This window comes from Notolepis coatsorum (assembly GCF_963971535.1).
Source record: "Notolepis coatsorum genome assembly, chromosome: 2".
NCBI lineage: Eukaryota > Metazoa > Chordata > Actinopteri > Aulopiformes > Paralepididae > Notolepis > Notolepis coatsorum.
In genome coordinates this window covers 63,278,539-63,299,316 of record NC_140166.1, presented here as the reverse complement: position 1 = coordinate 63,299,316, position 20,778 = coordinate 63,278,539, and the positions used below count along the sequence as shown (strand labels likewise).

The 20,778-nt window shown below is 41.9% G+C and overlaps 1 protein-coding gene across 1 annotated transcript in view; it reads left to right on the top strand.

The window, feature by feature from the left end:
* The window catches only part of LOC311223401 (consortin-like), a gene marked incomplete at its 3' end in the record, with an annotated part of 109,457 nt that overhangs the window by 21,095 nt on the left and 67,584 nt on the right, over window positions 1–20,778 (top strand). The window contains 1 exon segment of the mRNA XM_084308189.1: window positions 9,089–9,600. Coding sequence (XP_084164315.1) covers window positions 9,089–9,600 — 512 coding nt within the window.

The window sequence follows — 20,778 nt, the reverse complement described above, 5'->3', positions numbered from 1 at the left end:
AAGCAAACAATTATATTATATTTAATTTATAATTTATAATTTATAATTATATCAGACAATGCACCTACAAAAGCAGATGATTACAATTAAATTAGCCAACTTGGTAACATAGCAGCATAGGCATAGCCTTATTAATGTTAGGTGATTTGACAAAGTTGTTGTAGAGGCATTGTCTTTGCATATTTTAAAGTGTAACCACACGTCTGATGACTTCTTCATCGACATGTCTGCTGCACATGTCCTTGTTGTTTTCAACACAGATAATCTCCACGTGCTTGTTGTAGAGAGGTGGAGTCGAGGCGCCGCTTACTTTTGTTTCATTTGATTGGAGGAGCAAGACTTTGGAGGCAAAAAAATTAATAAAAATACTTCGATTTTTTTTTTATGTTCGAAGCTCGTGCCATCGAACGAAGCTTCGAAGTATTTAAGACAGCCCTACTCCGGTTGCAATGCCTCGCTTGAATGAAGTTAACTTTTCACCTGGATAACGTCAACATTCAGGGTGAATGTAATGTGAGAAATTGGGATGGGAGAAAAAAATAAAATATATGGTATATATTTTATTTTTTTATTTTATTTTTATCAGATCGGGAAAGATCGGTATCGGTATATACTCAAAATCACATGATCGGGATTGGATCGGGAGCAAAAAAATTTGATCGGGACATCCCTAGTGTATAATTATGTATAGAAAGTGAGCGCATGCCAGGAGCCATGTGTACAGTGTGACCTTTCTGCTACCAAATGAGGTACTTAACAGTTTCTGAAGGATTATTTTGACTTGTGGTGATTTGGAACTTTGTGCAATCACCTTCCATGGTTTCTTAAGGTCTTTGAACAAACAAGGCCACAGAAATGCATAACAATGTTCCACATTCTTTGAATTAAAACAGGTCACCCAGTTTTGTGCAAATGATTTATCCCCTCCCACAACCAGAAAGCACACGACCCCTGGATGAGGTCACACCCTGGTTCCACAGGTCACAGCCAGGCCCGGACTGGCCATCGGGAGCACCGGGAGTTTTCCCGGTGGCCTGGCCTGCACAGATAAAAAATAAATTATATAATTTTTTTTTAATTTTAAATTTTTTTTTGCCAGGCCATTGTTTCTAGTTGTGGCGGCGCCGCGGCGCGATAGTTAGATAACCTAGGTGAGTGGGGAACAACCAGGATTTCACTGTCTGCGACAGAGTTGGAGAACTATCTCTCTCTCTCCCTCACGCGGATCACACACAGAAATGGAGCCGTGCTGCTGCTTGTGATTGGTGGAGGCGGGACCAGGCGATAGAACTGATTGACAGCGGAGGCGGCGAATGGAATGGCAGATAAAGAGAAAGTCAAAGATAATTCAAAGATTACACACCTTTGCCACATTGGCTACAAACATAATCACTGTAAAGTTATCAAAAAAATAAGAATCTGATCAGACACAAGGGTTAAGTTGTTGTTCCCTTTCTAATTTCCTCAAAAACATCTAGTCTAGTTAATGTGATCAATATTATTTGACAATTGATGCTTTTTGTTGGAAATTTCAGTCAGTGAGCTCATACTTTGAGCTCATTTTATAGTTAAAATGATTGAGACAACGCAATCTTCTGTCTTCGTTGTGCATGCATGCGTGTGCTCACCACACGCGATACATGTGTCACTATTCTGGCAGTGGCTACTGTTATTATAGTATTGCAATGAAAGGTCTGTTATTTAATGTTTGTGTAAAGGGCTATTTTAACTGTTGATGGGTAGTGCATCAGTAAAGTGAATATGGTATTGTGCTCTTGCTCTGTTTGAATAGGTGGAGAGAGTGGTTAACTGTATTATAATAGTAAATAGAAAAATATGTTGTGCGCTTACTTTTTTCTTTTTGAAGGTGGAGAGAGTAGCATTGCTAGGGCCACAACAGTTTTATTTGAGGTTCATAAGAGTACATTGTACTAAGCAATTGTTGGCTCATTAGTTTGTGATTCACATGCACTAAAATTCACCAGAATGCTGTCTTTGTAACAAAAAATTTCCGGGTGGGGGACCCCCAGACCCCCCGCTTAAAAAGTGGCCTGATTGGGGCTATATTTCGCGTTATATCTCCCGGTATGAATTATTTCCCCAGTCCGGCCCTGGTCACAGCTGAATGCCTATGTGGCTATATTATAAATACAGGCCACTTTTGCATTAGGGTTGGTTTTCTTAAACGTTTTCCTCTTTAAAGGTAGAATCTGTAATACTGTCAAACAGCGACCTCTCGGCAGAAGTGTTTCTCTTGGTAGAATAAAAGACCGTGGAACAGGACAGCTTCTTGAAACGAATAGTTGTAACAGAAAAGAAGGTGCTCTTTTGTAGAAAGGTGTGAATATGTCTCTGTCTCTGTCTCTCTCTCTGTCTCTGTCTCTTTCTCTGTCTCTCTCTGTCTATCTCTCTTTCTCTGTCTCTCTCTGTCTCTCTCTCTGTCTCTCTCTCTGTTTCTGTCTATGTCTCTCTCTCTGTCTGTCTCTGTCTCTCTCTGTCTCTGTCTCTCCATTTGATGTAGGATGGAGAGGCGGATCTGAGCGGCTTGTCTAAAGGCACAGGTTGTGAATACGGGCGAATATGAGTTTTTCACAATATGTGATATGTGACCTTTTAAAGGAAGAAAAAACAAAAGGTGTAAAACAGGGAAACAAGTCCAGGCACGCACTCCAGGTTTTTCACATTTATTGGCAGCCTGAAATCATGACCTTTCGGTGTGAACACACCTTCTTCAGAAATGGCTTGCAAAGTTAAACAGGTGTAGGCATTTAGGGTCATGATCAACCAGTCTTACTGGTGGACAATTAGCCCTTCCCTTTAAGATCATCTAATGGGGTCATTCTGGTCTGATGTTGGGGTTGGAGTGGAGTGGGGATAGGGGAGGTGTTGCTACTGCTGTTAAAAGTATTATTATTATTTTAATAATTATAACTGCAACTTCTGTATGAAAAGTGCTATACAAATCAAGTTTATTATTATCGATAACTGCGTGATAATAAATATAAAAATACTAGGTCTTGTGTCATGTTTTAGTTAAAACATCCCCATTTCATGTAAATTCAGTTGAATTGCAACTCTTCACTGTCTTCAATATGCAGTGCACTCCTCCATCACATCCAGAGACCACCGACTGTAACATGAGAAGGATCACTGTGGTAGTTTTGAATGGGGAAATCTGTAACACTAAAGAAGATGGCGGCAACGACAAATAATTGCTGCAAAATAAACATTTGTTGTTTAAATAATAATAATAAAAAAAGAATACTAATAAAAACATCGATATTTATCGATAATTTGGTCCCGATTTATCAATTCTTCCAAATGGCATATCGTCTCAGCCTTAAGGTGCTCCCATAGTCGAGCGGACTGTACACGGACTGGACTCTGCGGAGGTCCACTGGACTCTTTGAGCTTTCATAGTCGAGTGGATCTCCGCGGACCAATTTCCTACATGTCTCGTGCCAGCAGCGTTTTGTGTGACACCAAGTGGGCGCCGCGGACGTCCGCGCATCAGAAAATAGGAGCTTCGCACTTGGACTCTGCGTTGGGTCTGCTTTGAGCCCGCGGGAGTCTGCTCCGTGTACGGTCCGCTCGACTATGGGAGCACCTTTACTCACTATATAGTTATAATATGGTTTATATATTTCCTCTCTTGGTACAGTAGCGTCCGAGGTGTGGCCAGCAATAGCTACCCTTCCCCTAATACCCACTCAACTCCAACCCACACATCAGACCAAAACTAAAAATGTAAACAAAGTACAACACCATGCAGGGCCCTTTGGCCAAGATGTCGCTGTTTGATGGCATTTTCAGATTCTAGCTTTAATGCTTCAAACCACAGTGGGACTTGTTTTTCCGTCTTAAAAAGTGGCCTGATTGGGGCTATATTTCGCGTTATATCTCCCGGTATGAATTATTTCCCCAGTCCGGCCCTGGTCACAGCTGAATGCCTATGTGGCTATATTATAAATACAGGCCACTTTTGCATTAGGGTTGGTTTTCTTAAACGTTTTCCTCTTTAAAGGTAGAATCTGTAATACTGTCAAACAGCGACCTCTCGGCAGAAGTGTTTCTCTTGGTAGAATAAAAGACCGTGGAACAGGACAGCTTCTTGAAACGAATAGTTGTAACAGAAAAGAAGGTGCTCTTTTGTAGAAAGGTGTGAATATGTCTCTGTCTCTGTCTCTCTCTCTGTCTCTGTCTCTTTCTCTGTCTCTCTCTGTCTATCTCTCTTTCTCTGTCTCTCTCTGTCTCTCTCTCTCTGTCTCTCTCTCTGTTTCTGTCTATGTCTCTCTCTCTGTCTGTCTCTGTCTCTCTCTGTCTCTGTCTCTCCATTTGATGTAGGATGGAGAGGCGGATCTGAGCGGCTTGTCTAAAGGCACAGGTTGTGAATACGGGCGAATATGAGTTTTTCACAATATGTGATATGTGACCTTTTAAAGGAAGAAAAAACAAAAGGTGTAAAACAGGGAAACAAGTCCAGGCACGCACTCCAGGTTTTTCACATTTATTGGCAGCCTGAAATCATGACCTTTCGGTGTGAACACACCTTCTTCAGAAATGGCTTGCAAAGTTAAACAGGTGTAGGCATTTAGGGTCATGATCAACCAGTCTTACTGGTGGACAATTAGCCCTTCCCTTTAAGATCATCTAATGGGGTCATTCTGGTCTGATGTTGGGGTTGGAGTGGAGTGGGGATAGGGGAGGTGTTGCTACTGCTGTTAAAAGTATTATTATTATTTTAATAATTATAACTGCAACTTCTGTATGAAAAGTGCTATACAAATAAAGTTTATTATTATCGATAACTGCGTGATAATAAATATAAAAATACTAGGTCTTGTGTCATGTTTTAGTTAAAACATCCCCATTTCATGTAAATTCAGTTGAATTGCAACTCTTCACTGTCTTCAATATGCAGTGCACTCCTCCATCACATCCAGAGACCACCGACTGTAACATGAGAAGGATCACTGTGGTAGTTTTGAATGGGGAAATCTGTAACACTAAAGAAGATGGCGGCAACGACAAATAATTGCTGCAAAATAAACATATTTGTTGTTTAAATAATAATAATAAAAAAAGAATACTAATAAAAACATCGATATTTATCGATAATTTGGTCCCGATTTATCAATTCTTCCAAATGGCATATCGTCTCAGCCTTAAGGTGCTCCCATAGTCGAGCGGACTGTACACGGACTGGACTCTGCGGAGGTCCACTGGACTCTTTGAGCTTTCATAGTCGAGCGGATCTCCGCGGACCAATTTCCTACATGTCTCGTGCCAGCAGCGTTTTGTGTGACACCAAGTGGGCGCCGCGGACGTCCGCGCATCAGAAAATAGGAGCTTCGCACTTGGACTCTGCGTTGGGTCTGCTTTGAGCCCGCGGGAGTCTGCTCCGTGTACGGTCCGCTCGACTATGGGAGCACCTTTACTCACTATATAGTTATAATATGGTTTATATATTTCCTCTCTTGGTACAGTAGCGTCCGAGGTGTGGCCAGCAATAGCTACCCTTCCCCTAATACCCACTCAACTCCAACCCACACATCAGACCAAAACTAAAAATGTAAACAAAGTACAACACCATGCAGGGCCCTTTGGCCAAGATGTCGCTGTTTGATGGCATTTTCAGATTCTAGCTTTAATGCTTCAAACCACAGTGGGACTTGTTTTTCCGTCTAAGCTCCCTCATTTAGATAAAAAAAAATACCGTTTAACTTGTATCTGCATCCTTGGTCAATGTAGCACAAATGTTCTGCTTATGAATTGTTCCCTGGAGCTACAGCACGTCTATAATCCCTAGTAGGGCTGCAACGATTAGTCGACATAATCGACGATGTCGATTATAAAAAATCGTCGACGAGGAATTGTTGCGTCGATTAGTCATTAAAAAAATATATATATATTATTATAATTTTTTTATTTAATTTTTTTTGCACTACCTATCTTTGTGAAAGTGGCTTCTCAGCTCTGGTCCAGCCAGCTGAAGACTTCTTAGCTTAACATAACAGACCGACAGTAAGTTTGGGGGAACTAATGGGATAACTGGGGATGTTGTTTGGTCCTGACAAGAGTCTCAAAGCAACTCTGAGGTCATGCTCAATGTCCAATCTGTTCCTCTGCTCTGTCTTCAGCTGGACCAGAGCTGAGAAGCCACTTTCACAAAGATAGGTAGTGCAAAAAAAAATATATATATTTTAAATTTTTTTATATAATTGTTTTTCGATTAGTCGAAAAAAATAATCGACAGATTAGTCGACTACCAAAATAGTCATTAGCCTTCCCTGACTCACTCTGACTCTTGCCTTGTTTGTTTTGACGTGTTGTTCTGTTTCTTTGTCTGTCCGTTGGTTGTTTATATTTTCTGTTTATTTTATACTCTACGAGCACTTTCTTTCATTTGTTTTAGCTATGCGACTCACTGTGAAGCACTTTGGTTGACAAGTGTCATGTCTAAAATGTGCTATACAAATAAATTCTATCGATTGATTGATAAGGAACGACGTATTCAGTAGGGGTGGGGGGGGCGGAAATCGATACGTAGTAGTATCGTAATACTTTGCGTGGCGATACTGTATCGATACAGGGACGCCAAGTATCGATATAAATTTTTTTATAAAAAAAAAGAAAAATATATATATCTTTTTTTGTATAAGGAAGTTGCATTGTTCATTTCAATACCTGTAATAGTACAGTAGTCCACACGCACACGTGTGCATTCAGTTAAGTTGGAATAGGACTGTAATACAAACAGTTCAGTTTGTCAGGTACATGCAACACAGATTACAGTGTTGACATCTGTCTGCTTGAGAAAATACCACGTTCTGCGATAAAAATGATTGAAGTGAGATGAACAGACTGAACTTTATTTTATTAGATAAAACATGTTGACAAAGTTTTACTTTGCAGTTGAAAAAAGGTAATAAATTGCAATATATCGCAATATTAATATCGCAATACTCAACATATCGCAATATATTTAGTATCGCAATACTATCGTATCGCGACTCAAGTATTGTGATAGTATCGTATCGTGAGGCCTCTGGTGATTCCCACCCCTGGTATTCAGTTTGTTCCAGCGTCGTATCATCATTAAACATCACATGTTCCCGGGTTAACTAGCATGGTAGAGTGATATATAATCAGTCACCCTGAAATCTCTTCGGTCATGTAATGAGCCTGGCAGTGGCTATGATGATGATGTTATAAAGTTGGACTCCAGGGTCTTGAGAGGATTTAAAGCCTTTATTAATACCTCACTGAAACAGCCTGGGGATGTTACGCAATTCCTGTGTCAGACACCCAGGAGTCCCAGCACCTACTCCTGTGTTTTAAAGAAGAAGTACTTCATCTCCACATGCAATGTCCAAATGATACTACCGTGTATGTAGCGGCGGAACAATCTGAGTCTGTTAATAGGTTATTGCAAGATGAGATAGTGCTCATTTCCAACTGGGTAAGTGAAAATAAGTTAAAGTTAAATGTTGCAAAAACCAAGAGTATAATGATGGCCTCAAAATATACATCTAGATCAAATCCTAAATTAAATCTAGTTCTGAACTGTGCTGATATCGAACAGGTCAGTGAGGCAAAACTGCTGGGTGTTGTAATAGATGAAACACTTTCTTGGTCGAAACACATTAGCAATATGGTGGCTAAGATGAGCTGTGGTACTTCAATGATCAGAAGGTGTAGACATCTGTTTACTAACGGTACAGCAAAGCCTGTACTACAATCTTTGGTCTTATCACGCCTGGACTATATGGTCTAACGCCTCTAGGCTTGATCTGAACAAACTCCAGTTAGCTCAGAACAGGGCGGCACACCTCGCTCTGCGCTGCTCTGTGAGGAGTAGTGTTGGAGTGATGCATGCCGCGCTGACCTGGATGACAGTGGAACAGAGGATGGCATGTAGCCTGGTAACTTTTTTGTTTAATATCTGTAATACCGGAGGGTTTGCACTCACAACTGTACCCAACTAATATGAGACATGGATATAGCACAAGGCAAGCATTAGATTCATGCTTTACTTTACCTCTACCAAAAACAAATGCTCTGAAAAAGACGGTAATGTATAGAGCAGTTGCTTATTGGAATAAAATACCCAGAAATATAACTAAAAAAATTGTAAAAATTGCGCTCATGAATAATGAGTTACATTTTGGCCATTGACTTTTGAAATTAGTATGGAAATATAAAGGTGATCAGTGACTTGAGAAAAGTTATGCTATAATATGAGTTCAAATCATATATATGATTTTGATCCGTTTTGTTCTTATGGACTGAATATGTAATTTGTATTTTATGGTTGAGAATTGTGATATCTAACTTATGAATATTGAGTGAGCTTTTATTCACTGTTTTGTTCGTTGTGATGTTTTCTTGTGAGTACTTTAATGTTTGTGGTTTTATATTTTTATTTAATTTTACTTTTTTTGTGTGTTTGTATTTTTTATGTTTGTACCCCAGGAAGAGTAGTCTCACTTTGGTGTGTAGACTAATGGGGATCCACAATAAAACAATAAAACACTGTGTGGAATATGGCAGTAGGACCGCTCCCGTCAAATCCTTGTAAATTATTGTATTTTCCTCGGTGTAAGAAACTGTATATTGCTGTTGACGCCAAGTTGTTCTTCATTTCATCAGGCATTTTGTGATGTTATGACCTCAGGAGTTTCGTGAGATTTAATCCGACTTGTTATAAGTAGCTCACTCTGACTGTATTTTCATTTCATTGCATTATATTTGTTTTATTATTTAACTATTTAAAAAAAGTCATCCCTCTTCTTCCCAACTCAAAAAAAATAATAAAACCGTCGGACAAAGGAAGAGAACTAATGAACACTTTATATTCCAAACTAAGAGTTCACAAAAAATGAAGAGAAGTATAAAAATAAAAATAAAAAAAGGACATAAAAACTATTGCATATCAATGTTGTTCAATGCTATAAAATGTTTGTAAAAAATAAAAACAACGTTATTCCAGTGGCCATTGCCCCCATGGAATTTTTTTTTTCTTCAAAAAAAAAAAAGTAGCTCACTTTGACTCTCTCTCTCTCCCCCTCCCTCCCTCCCTCTCCAGGCAGTCTACTGGAGACTCCGTATCCCAACAGCCCTGAACCTGAGGTCAACTCTCACATCTCTGGGTCGGTCTCCTGCGCCACAGGGCCCATAGACTCTAGCATGGATCTTATCACCCGTTCCGCACGACGAGATACAGTCTCGGTGACGACGAGGACTATCGAATCCACCTCTTTACCCACCTCCTCCGCCACAGAGCCAGCGAGCTCCGCTACAGAACCCATCTCCTCCACACAACAAGGGTCCAGAACGGAACCCACCGCGACTTCTTCTTCCGTCACAGAAGACGACACCACCACCTCCATCTCTGGCCTCCTCACCTCCGTCACACGCCCGACGGCGTCCGCTCTACTAGCACCCACCACCTGCACCACGGGGCCCATGAGTGCTGCTGTGACCACCGTCTCCGGACCCACCGTCCCCTTCGCCCCCCCCGGCTCGCCCCTGCTCACGTCACTGCAGCACCTGGGTCAGAGAGGAGACGACACTCGCCTGCCACAGCACCTCCACCAGGTACCGTCTACCACCTACCATCTTTTACTGTCTGTCTGTCTGTCTGTCTGTCTGTCTGTCTGTCTGTCTGTCTGTCTGTCTCTGTCTGTCTGTCTCTTTCTCTCCTCCACCAGGTACTGCTGTCTGTCTGTATGTCTGTCTGTCTGTCTGTCTCTTTCTCTCCTCCACCAGGTACTACTACCTACCATCTTTTACTGTCTGTCTCTGTCTGCCTGTCTGCCTGTCTGCCTGTCTGTCTGTCTGTCTGTCTGTCTCTGTCTGTCTGTCTCTTTCTCTCCTCCACCAGGTACTGCTGTCTGTCTGTATGTCTGTCTGTCTGTCTGTCTCTTTCTCTCCTCCACCAGGTACTACTACCTACCATCTTTTACTGTCTGTCTCTGTCTGCCTGTCTGTCTGTCTGTCTGTCTGTCTGTCTGTCTGTCTGTCTGTCTGTCTGTCTGTCTGTCTGTCTGTCTGTCTTGACTGTCTTGACTGTCTGCCTCTCTCTCGCATACATGCACGAATACCCCATCAAACCACTCCTGTCATTTCAAGTATAACGTCATGCTTCATGAATATTACTTTTTTGTATAGAGTCAAGCTACTTCCCTTTGGCAATGTGCTTCCCACAAGGCATGGGTGTTGGCACACACACACACACACACACACACACACACACACACACACACACACACACACACACACACACACACACACACACACACACACACACACACACACACACACACACACACACACACACACACACAGACCCCCAGTGCATACAAAAACAACACTTAAAACTGTGCACAATCATGCATGCAAAAACACGTGCACACACAAACACACACAGCCCCCTCTGTCAAAGACGTGCATTTGTGGCGTGCACATACTCATACACACATAAATACATAGAGTTACATGACAAGGCAGGCTTTGTGAGGGTGTGTGAGGCTTGATGTCAATCTGATTAGTAAAGGATTTCTACCTGACCTTAGCTCTCCAGGCAAACAGCTGGCGTGTGTGCGTGCGTGCGTGCGTGCGTGTTGTGAGTTTTGCCCATCCCTTTAATTGCTAAATACAATGAATATACAGGAATGTGTCTTGATCACAATGGTGCAAAAACACATCAGCAACACCCAGTGTGACTGTATAGTAGTGTATATAGGAACCAGTTTCTCAGGACCTTAGCATGTATTTTTTTTTACCATGCATACTCTGTGTCTTTTTCGATGTTTATTTTTTTCTATGCCTATTTTTATTATTGTATTTTGCACAATCAATGCGGGCATGACCACCCGCATTTCACTGTATGCCCTGGTATGTATGTGACAAATAAACCTCTTGATTCTTGATTCTTGATAACAGAACCTCACATGTAGTACAATGGGGGAAATAAGTATTGAACACATCAGCATTTTGTTCCGTAAATATATTTCCAATGTGGCCATTCAAGTGACATTTTCACCAGACTTTGGTATTAACTCAGGGATTCCAGACAAAAAATCTAAACATTAAAGTCCATACATAAATAAAGTTATGTGTAATAAAGTGGAATGACATAGGAAAAAAGTATTGAACACACTAACTGAAATTAATTAAATACTTAGTGGAGAAGCCTTTGTTTGTAATGACAGCTTCAAGGACGCTTTCTGTATGATGTAACTAATCACCCGCAGTATTCAGGTGTGATTTTAGCCCATTCCTCTACACAGATTGTCTTTAAATCTTGAAGATTGCGGGGGGGGCCTCTTGTGAATCTGGATCTTCAGATGCTTCCACAATTGTTCAATTGGGTTTAAGTCAGGCCATTCCAACAAATTGATTTTCTTTCTCTGAAATCAAATGAGTTTCCTTTGCTGTATGCTTTGGATTGTTGTCCTGGTGGAAGGTCCACCCACGTGTCATCCTCAGCATCCTGGTGGATGGCAGCAGGTTCCTCTCATGAATCTCTCTGTACATGGCTCCATTCATTGTTCCTTCAATGATATGAAGTCTGCCAGTACCAGGAGAGGAGAAGCAGCCCCACACCATGATACTTCCACCTCCAAACATCACTGTTGGTATAGTGTTATTCGGGTAATGTGCACTGCCATTTCTCCTCCAAACATGGTGTGTTGTGTGACAGCCAGAAAGTAACATTTTGGTCTCATCTGACCAGAGTACATGCTCCCAGTAGTTCACTGGCTTGTCCAAATGTTGTTTGGCAAACTTTAAACAAGCTTCAACATGTCTTTTCTTCAGTAGTGGAGTCTTGCGGGCTGAACGCGCACAGAGGCCATGGCGGTGGAGTGCATTGCCTATGGTCCTTTCTGTCACAGTTGTACCTGCTGCCTCCAAGTCTTTCTGGAGCTCTTTCCTAGTGGTCCATGGCTCTCTGGCTGCTCTTCTAAGTATCCTTCTGACTCCCTGATCAGAAAGTTTGCGAGGAGCACCTGTGCATGGCCGGTTGATGATGGAGTGATGTTGCTTCCACTTATGGATAATGCCCTCAATGGTGCTTACTGGAAGATTCTGAAGTTGTGAAATACGTCTTTAGCCAATTCTATTTACATGATTTGCAACAATCTGTTTGTGAAGGTCTTGAGAGCTCTTTGCTTTTACCCATCATTTGATGTTTCTTGTGTGGCACCTTGGTAACAAAAAAAATACAATTTATAGCCCATCAATATATTCTAACCCAGTTGACATTATTAGCACAGATAGGAGGTAGAGTTGCCTCCTAATTCGTTTTGGTTTTCAGCTCGTTCCTTGCCTTTCCTTGCTGTGGTGTACTGCTTTTTCTTATACTTTTTTCCTGTTTCATTCCACTTTATTACACATAACTTTATTTACAAATGGACTTTAATGTTTAGATTTCTTGTCTGGGTTTCTTGAGTTAATACCAAAGTCTGGTGCAAATTTCGCTTGAATACTCTCATTGGAAATACATTTACTGAACAAAATGTTGATGTGTTCAATACTTATTTCCCCCACTGTACATAGAGACGGCATCACAAACAATAGACAGTAGACTATGCGTATATGGACATCAACAAAACTTTCATCATTTTGGCTCTGTACACCACAATGGATTTGAAATTATATGAACAATCAAGATGTGCTTTAAGTGCAGACTTTTAACTTAAATTTTAGGGTATTTGCATCCAAATTACAACAATTTATATATGTGCCTCCTCCTTTTTAACCTCTTAACAGGCACCCAGAAAAGTGGCAATTGTTTTACTTGAACTTGAGGACTGCATACCTTTTTTGCAAAGCTTATCTGTGAGAACTGGAGTCTGGAGCACAGCCCAATTGCTGAATACACGAGAAGAGAAAGGAGCGGTTTCAAGGGTGTTTAATGGAAATTGAGCAACACAGGAATTGGGGGGGAAATAGAACGGGGTTAATGTTCTGTCCTGTGGCTGCCACAGCGGCAGTGAGCGAGCAAGCGGTCCTGGTGCTTGTCGGGGGAGCTGCTGGGTGGCAGCGGGTGAATAGGTGTTCCTCTTCGGGAACAGGTGACGTCCAGACAGGGACGCTGGAGCTGCTGGGTGGCAGCGGGAGAATAGGTGTTCCTCTCGGGAACAGGTGACGTCCAGACAGGGACGCTGGAGCTGCTGGGTGGCAGCGGGAGAATAGGTGTTCCTCTCGGGAACAGGTGACGTCCAGACAGGGACGGCGGTCCTTTGGGGCACAGGAGAGAAACGGGTTAGAGTAAGCCAATACACGGAGGGTATCTAGCAGTAGAGCTTGTGGCAGAGACGTCGTACCTGGGCAGTGGTAATTAATACCACGACAGCTTCTGGTCAGCGTCGAGGTGCAGATATAGTCCCCTCATCAGGGGAGGATAGGGTGCAGCTGGGGAGAGTGGGGTGTTTGCCCGTGTGTGAATTAGGGGGATGGAATACAGCTGGGTGAATGAGGGTGAAGGAAGGGGTGACTGAAGAAAGAGAGGATGATGAGGAGTGCGCAGTGGATAGAGAGGGGGATGAAGAGGAGCGTGTGGAGGACGTGAGGGGAAAAGGAGGGGGAGTGAAGTAGGGCCGTGCTGTGATTATGACATTATCTTTATACTCATAGCACATGCATGAGCCTGGTCTCTTTTGAAAGATAACATTCTGAAGTTACTAATGCAAAACAGGAAAATCACTTTTAGTGCTAATGAAATAGAGTAACAGAGGTCTGAACTTGAGTTGAACTTGAACTTGTGTACCCCCCCCCCTAAAAAAAAATAGCTGGAAAACACAGTGGATCCATAGCCTGAAGTCTTATGCAGGTCAAATTTTCTTTTTTTCAAAAAACAACAGGGCTTTGAGATGATGAAATCACTGCAACCCAGGCAGCAGTGTTTCGGCAAAAAAGAATTCTGAGTATATATCTGCTTAGAAAACTAAAATGTCAAATCATTTTTTTTTTTTTTTCTCCACGTGGTAAATACACAGGACAGGTCAACGTGTTTACAGGAACATTTTTGGAGTTGTATTTGGAGTGTATTTTGTGACTGTTGGGAACTAGGCTACACTGGACACCTACTTCCAGTGAATGACGCTAAGCTAGGCTAACGGTGCGGCTGTTCCCTAAGGCTAATGCATGCACAGTGAAGAAAAGGGTATGTATCTGCTTGTCTAACTCCAGGGTAGATGGCAAATAAGCGAATTTCCCAAAAAGTTGGCGTGTTCCTTTAAGAGGTTAATAAATAATCTGTTTGTGTGTTCTCGATAATTCACTTTACGTGTGATTCGTACAGCCCTCTTCTGTAGTATATATAATGGTTTTATATTAGTCTTATAAGTATTCCCCCATACTTCAACACAATAACTAAGATACGGTGAGGAGTGTTCTCATTGCCTCATACTCTAACACATCCTTTACTTTATTCATAACAAAAATACTCTTGGACATCTTCTTTTTTTACATGTGCTATGTGAGATTTCGTATTTATTAGTTTAGCATCCATAATTACACCAAGAAAACGAAATTCAGTAACTCTCAATATCAACTCCAAATTAGCTAGCTTATTTACATCAAACCATTTTTTTTTTAGCTTTGTCATTTCATACACAATATATTCAACATATTGGCATCTGGAAATGTACATTTAAAAGCCATGTAGATAATCTTGCAAGTAAATTGCGTCAGACGGTTGGCTTTCTGTACAGAAACAAAACCAGTCCTATGTTTAGCAGATGATTGAAGCTGTTTTTCTGTCTGTTTTGGATTATGGAGACATTGTTTATAGACAATGACATGATGCTGCTTCCACTCTAAAGCATTTGAACTCTGTATATCATTCTGCCCTTAGATTTATCACTGGTGACAGTTATGGTACTCATCATTGTATCCTATATGATAAGGTTGGGTGGATCCTCTCTGGCAGAGAGATGTGACTTGCATTGGTATCTGTTTCTGTATAAGGCCATGATTGGAGATCTCCCCCCCCCCCCCCCCTACATCACCCCATTGCTGGATTGGAACTCTGGACCTTATCATACTCTCTGGTGATTGGCTTACACTTATGGTTCCTAGAGTTTGCACTGAATTAGGAAAATGTGCTTTTAGCTTCTGTGCCCCAGACGCATGGAATGTTTTGCAATGCACTTTAAAGCAAATGTATTAGCAGTTTAAAATTCATTAGTATCTATCAGTTTTAAATCTTTAACCTCTCTCCTCGTCCATACATGAAATGACGTCGTAGTGGGGCGCTTCCCCCCCACCGCAGCCAACGGTAAACAGCCATACGCGGTCCACACATATAGCTGTGATCGCGGTAGAAATAAATGTCAGATCAACGATCAAATTCATATATGATGTTCTTACCTTGTATCTGATGTAATGCAAAAGAGAGAATCCAAATATCTTATCGCAATTCCAAATAATGCTCGTGGAGGTCCGCACCACACTACTGACCGTTTCACAATGACGGGCAGGGGGGCGGCGTTACTGATGCCATCGTTACTGATGCCACCCCGCCCGCCCTGCTCAGATCGCCTCCTAAAAGACACCAGCCCATTTTCAATGAGATGCAATAGCTCTGCCTGGCAGTAGAGGGTGGTGTTGACCGTCTGCCAGCTCAGACAGGCTCTGAAGACTATACCAGAGGCTGCAGCTATGAATTATGAATAGTATAGCGAATAAATGAAATAATGATCCCAAAAACAAGTTAAATCGTTTCTGGCGCTCAATGCATGGCGGCCAATAACGAGTTATCTCGTTTATGGCGCAGAATGTGTTAATTGCTTGCCTGGATAAATAAAGGTTAAAAAAAAAACATATATATATATATATAGAATACGTGGCAGTGTTTGCAGGGCTATAACTATATTCTATATTATAGCTATGGATACAATACTATTGCCCATTTGACATCGAGTATCTATCGTTCAATATGAGAAAAAGAAATCTCATCCATACATTCCCGCTTTATACCGTGGTGAATATGACTATAGTTTTAGAATAATCCTGTCTAATCCCAGAAAACTATGCTATGCAGCAATACGTGCAATTCACTAAAAACTTTGTAATTTCTCGCCTATACACGCCACTATTTTGAAATCGCATCTATATTATCGGTATTATGTTTCATCATGAATGCATGAAAGGGTGGGGGGGGGGGGGGGGGGTCGTTTTGACTTTTGATGCTTTGATCGTCACCAACGGCACACGTTGTGGAGTAAAATACACACATATATTATGATAGAAGTGAAATCATGGTTGGATCACAGCAGGATTGATACCATATAGCCTTCACCTTCACTAGGATGTGCCCCAAAAAGAATATTCCAATTATCTGATCGCGAGTCCCAGTATTGGTATCGATCGTGTCGCCAACATAATCCGTCACACATCATGGACCGGGAGCAATGCACGTTTCTCAATCCGATCGGGACAACCGGGTCCCCTTGCCCGACCAATAGAAATCCGACCGGAGACCTCCGATCGACCCACAGGCCAAGATATCATGTTTCAAAGGGTGCTCGATACTGCCACCTGGGTGGATGCGGCAGGTATTGCACATTGGCATTCTCAAAATGATTCCCCATGTTAACCCAGATGTCCGTGTGTGGCTGTAATGAATGGAAATATTGAATAAAAGAAATAACGATGAAAACCCGACTATACTCTGGTCTGGCGCTGAACGTTCGGCGAGTTAACCCGACTATCATCGGGTTAACAATCCGACCTAGACCGTGCCAGGTCACATTTAGTGTATGTACATCAAACAATAGACAGTAGACTGATTCACTCTCCATGCATTTAGTACAATGTGAGGTCACTGTTGCTCCAACACTAGCAAAACATTAACATAAATATGAATTGTTGGAGAAAGAGAGAGGGGAGAGAATGGAAGAGGGTTCAAAGTCAAAAACCAGCACAAAGACTCTTAAGATGCAGAGAAAGAGAGGGAGGGACTAGGACTGAGTTAGAGAGAGAGAGAGAGTGTGAGAGAGAGAGTGTGAGGGGGGTCATTCAGTTGTCACCGCCTCTCAACTCATTTGAAATGCGAGCACTTGTGTTCTCTCCTTCCTTTCCCTCTCTATCTCTCTCCTCTCTCTCTCTCTCTCTCTCTCTCTCTCTCTCTCTCTCTCTCTCTCTCTCTCTCTCGCACACACACACATACATACATACATACATACATACATACATACATACATACATACATACATACATACATACATACACACACAGACTGACGGCTGTTTGTCTCTCACTCCTTGGACTTAGTGTTAGTCAGCAAAACAGGACAGCAACATTCAAGAGGTAGAGTGTGTTTATTTATTTTCTTTTTGTGTCCTTTATTCTCTCGTGCTCTCTCTCTCAACTCTCACGCTCTCTCACTCAACTCTCACTCAACTCTCTCAACTCTCGCTCAACTCTCTCTCAACTCTCACTCAACTCTCAACTCTCACACACTAAACACCTGAAGCTGTGGAACTGAACTCGTTACGAGGAGCGTAACTCCTTATTCTGTTGTGGTCGTGGTGTTATTTGTCTGTCTGTCTGTCTGTCTGTCTGTCTGTCTGTCTGTCTGTCTGTCTGTCTGTCTGTCTGTCTGTCTGTCTGTCTGTCTGTCTGTCTGTCTGTCTGTCTGTCTGTCTGTCTGTCTGTATGTCTGTCTGCAGCGCTGCACAATTTGGTGAAAGATTGCGATTATTGTGGACAATATTGCGATTGCGATATAATAAATAAACAGTGTCATGAGTTTACTTGCTTGGTTTTATCAAGGAAGATGCAGAGATGACTGATTTTCTTTTTGTATACGTACTTCTCAACTCAAAACATACAAACGTAACCACATGGCAGATAGGCAAAGTAGTTTAGATAGATGATAAAATGGATCAAATCAAATTAACTTACCCAATGGCAAGGGTGAAATCTATGGCCAATTGATTGATTGAATTGATTGATTGATTGAAAACTTTATTAACAGATTGCAGAATGGGTACAATACAGTACAGCTCAATACACACAATTGTTAAGGGGATGCAGACCAGAGAAAGACTTTCGTCTTGTTTACATCAGGGTCCCCCATTTTCAATTCATCAGGACATATATGACATACATGACATACAGATAGTCAGTACTGCTACATCTATACATTTATGACATACCAGATTTGCAAATACAGTACTGTTTGTGATACAGAAGGAGTCAAGAAAAGGGAGTATATACATTTGACGTAGAAACTGTACATTGGAGGAGGTTGGGTGGGGGGGGTTGGGTACACTGGGATATTGACAACCATACTGGGTAATTTACATTGGAGGTGGTTGGGGGGGGGGGGGGGGGGGGGGCACACTGTATAAACAAGCAAAACTGTACATTGAGGGGGGGGGGGGGGGAGACTCTGTACAAACAAACAAAATTGTACATTGGACTATTGACAAAACCATACTAGGTAAATGACTGTACATTGGAGGGGGTTGGGTTAGGATATTTACAGGGGCCAGTGTTGAATTGCAGTCTCCCGTAGGTGTCTCTTGAGAGAGGTTTTGAAAGTGGGTAGTGATCCACATTCCTTTACAGCTTTGGGTAGGGCGTTCCACATTGATGTGGCATAATTGCGAAACGTGTTTAGTCCCTTATTTGAGCCGAATCTGGGTTTAACATGATTTGTGGAGCTCCCTCTGGTGTTGTGATCGTGGTATTCACTGACCTTTGGGAAGTATTTTGCCATGTACATGGGTACCTTGGTCGTGTAGTGTATCTTGTAGACCAGGCCCATTGCAAGTTGCTGTACTCTGTCATCTACTCTAAGCCATCCTAGGTTGTCAAAGTGGGCAGGGGTGAGGTGGGTTCTAGGAGTAAGGTCAAGCAGTAGTCTGACCAGTTTGTTTTGAGATGTTTGTAATTTTGTTTTTAGCGCCTTTGAGGTGCTTTGGTACCATGAGGTGCAAGCATAGTCGTAGTACCCCTGAATGAGTGCTCCTGCCAGAGTCTTCAGGGTATTCTTGTTTACCAGAGAGGAGATCCGGTACAGGAATCGAGTTCGTTGGTTGACTTTTTTTATTACATTGGATGCCATTTTGTCACAGGAGAGATTAGCCTCTAGGATGGAACCCAGGTAGGTAATTTCATCTTTCCTTGCCAAAACAGTGGAACCGTTGACACCTTAAAGGAACACGCCAACATTTTGGGAAATTAGCTTACCGTCTTCTCCAGAGAGGGAGACAAGAAGATAGATACCAGTTTCCTCTCTGTGCGTTCAGTAGAAAGCTATCTGGCTGCATGTTAGCCTAGCTTAGCACAATGAATGGAAGCGGACAGTGCCGGATAGCCTAGGCATTGTCCAACTAACACCTCCCCCGAAGGCTAACCGGCACTGTCCGCTTCCATTCATTGTGCTAAGCTAGACTAACATGCAGCCAAATAGCTTTCTACTGAACGCACAGAGAGGAAACTGGTATCTATCTTCTTGTCTCTCTCTCTGGAGAAGACGGTAAGCTAATTTCCCCAAATGTTGGCGTGTTCCTTTAATGATGTTACTGCCGCTGTCTGCTGTTACAGTGACCTGACGCTCCCCTCACACAGGTCCCATGCAATCAATGCCTCTTCCAGGCCCGAGGCGGTGTTCTCTCTAGCTGGTACATCCAACCTCTACTGTGCTCTATAGGGAGGTGTAGTGGTTACGTCATTGCTGTTTCCCACGCGGTCCACCCCTCTTGTCTCGTTTAAAACAAATGAAGCATGCACAGCCATTGGCATGGTGTACCTTTCTGTGTGTATTCATCCACAATCTATAGCTCAACGTGAAAAAATGCGCAAATTAATCGTAAAAGGTAGCAAAATAACAACGTTTATGTTTTCGTTCACTGAGGAACTACACAATGCCCGTGACGTGTATTAGGGCCACAGCACTGAACGACAGGCGTTCTACTGGTAAGTGTAGTTATTTTTTTTAACAACACATTAAAAACCTTTAAGTTCACTTTATTTCAACCAAAAATGCTTAAACAATAATGTTAGTGATAGAAGGGAACAAATTTTGTGCAAAAATGGAAAGCTTGCCAATGTTCATGATGAGGCAGAATTATTACAATAGCCGATAATACATTTTCCCAATGATAAATCCCTATACGGGTGGACCGCGCGGGATACTAAAGTGACATCAGACTACACCTCCCTATTGATTGATTGATTGATTGATTGAAAACTGTATTAACAGATTGCAGAATGGGTACAGTACAGTACGGCTCAATACATACAATTATTGTTAAGGGGATGCAGACCAGAGAAAGACTTTCGTCTTGTTTACATCAGGGTCCCCCATTTTCAATTCATCATAACATATATGACATACACGACATACAGATAGACAGTACTGCTACATCTATACATTTATGACATACCAGATTTGCAAATACAAAACTGTTTGTGATACAATCACAATCTATTGACACAACTGTCATGTAAAGATGTGAAGTTACTTTGTTGGCTTTGTTATTACGCTACCGTAGTAGTCACACCGATGGTGTTGAAGTTGCAATATCGAGTTTGTATTATTTGTAAAGTGTGTGGATCATTTTCAGAAATCCCTCTTTACTAATGGTGTATATAGGCACCATGTCTCTTTGGTAACGGTGGATACAGGCACCATGTCTCTTGCCAAGTAGTTTGTTATGGAGTCTGTGATTTATTTATGTCTCTGTGAGGTCTTGTTGTATGGCGCGTAACACTCGCAAACATGTCTGTAATAGAGCTGCGCGATTAATTGTA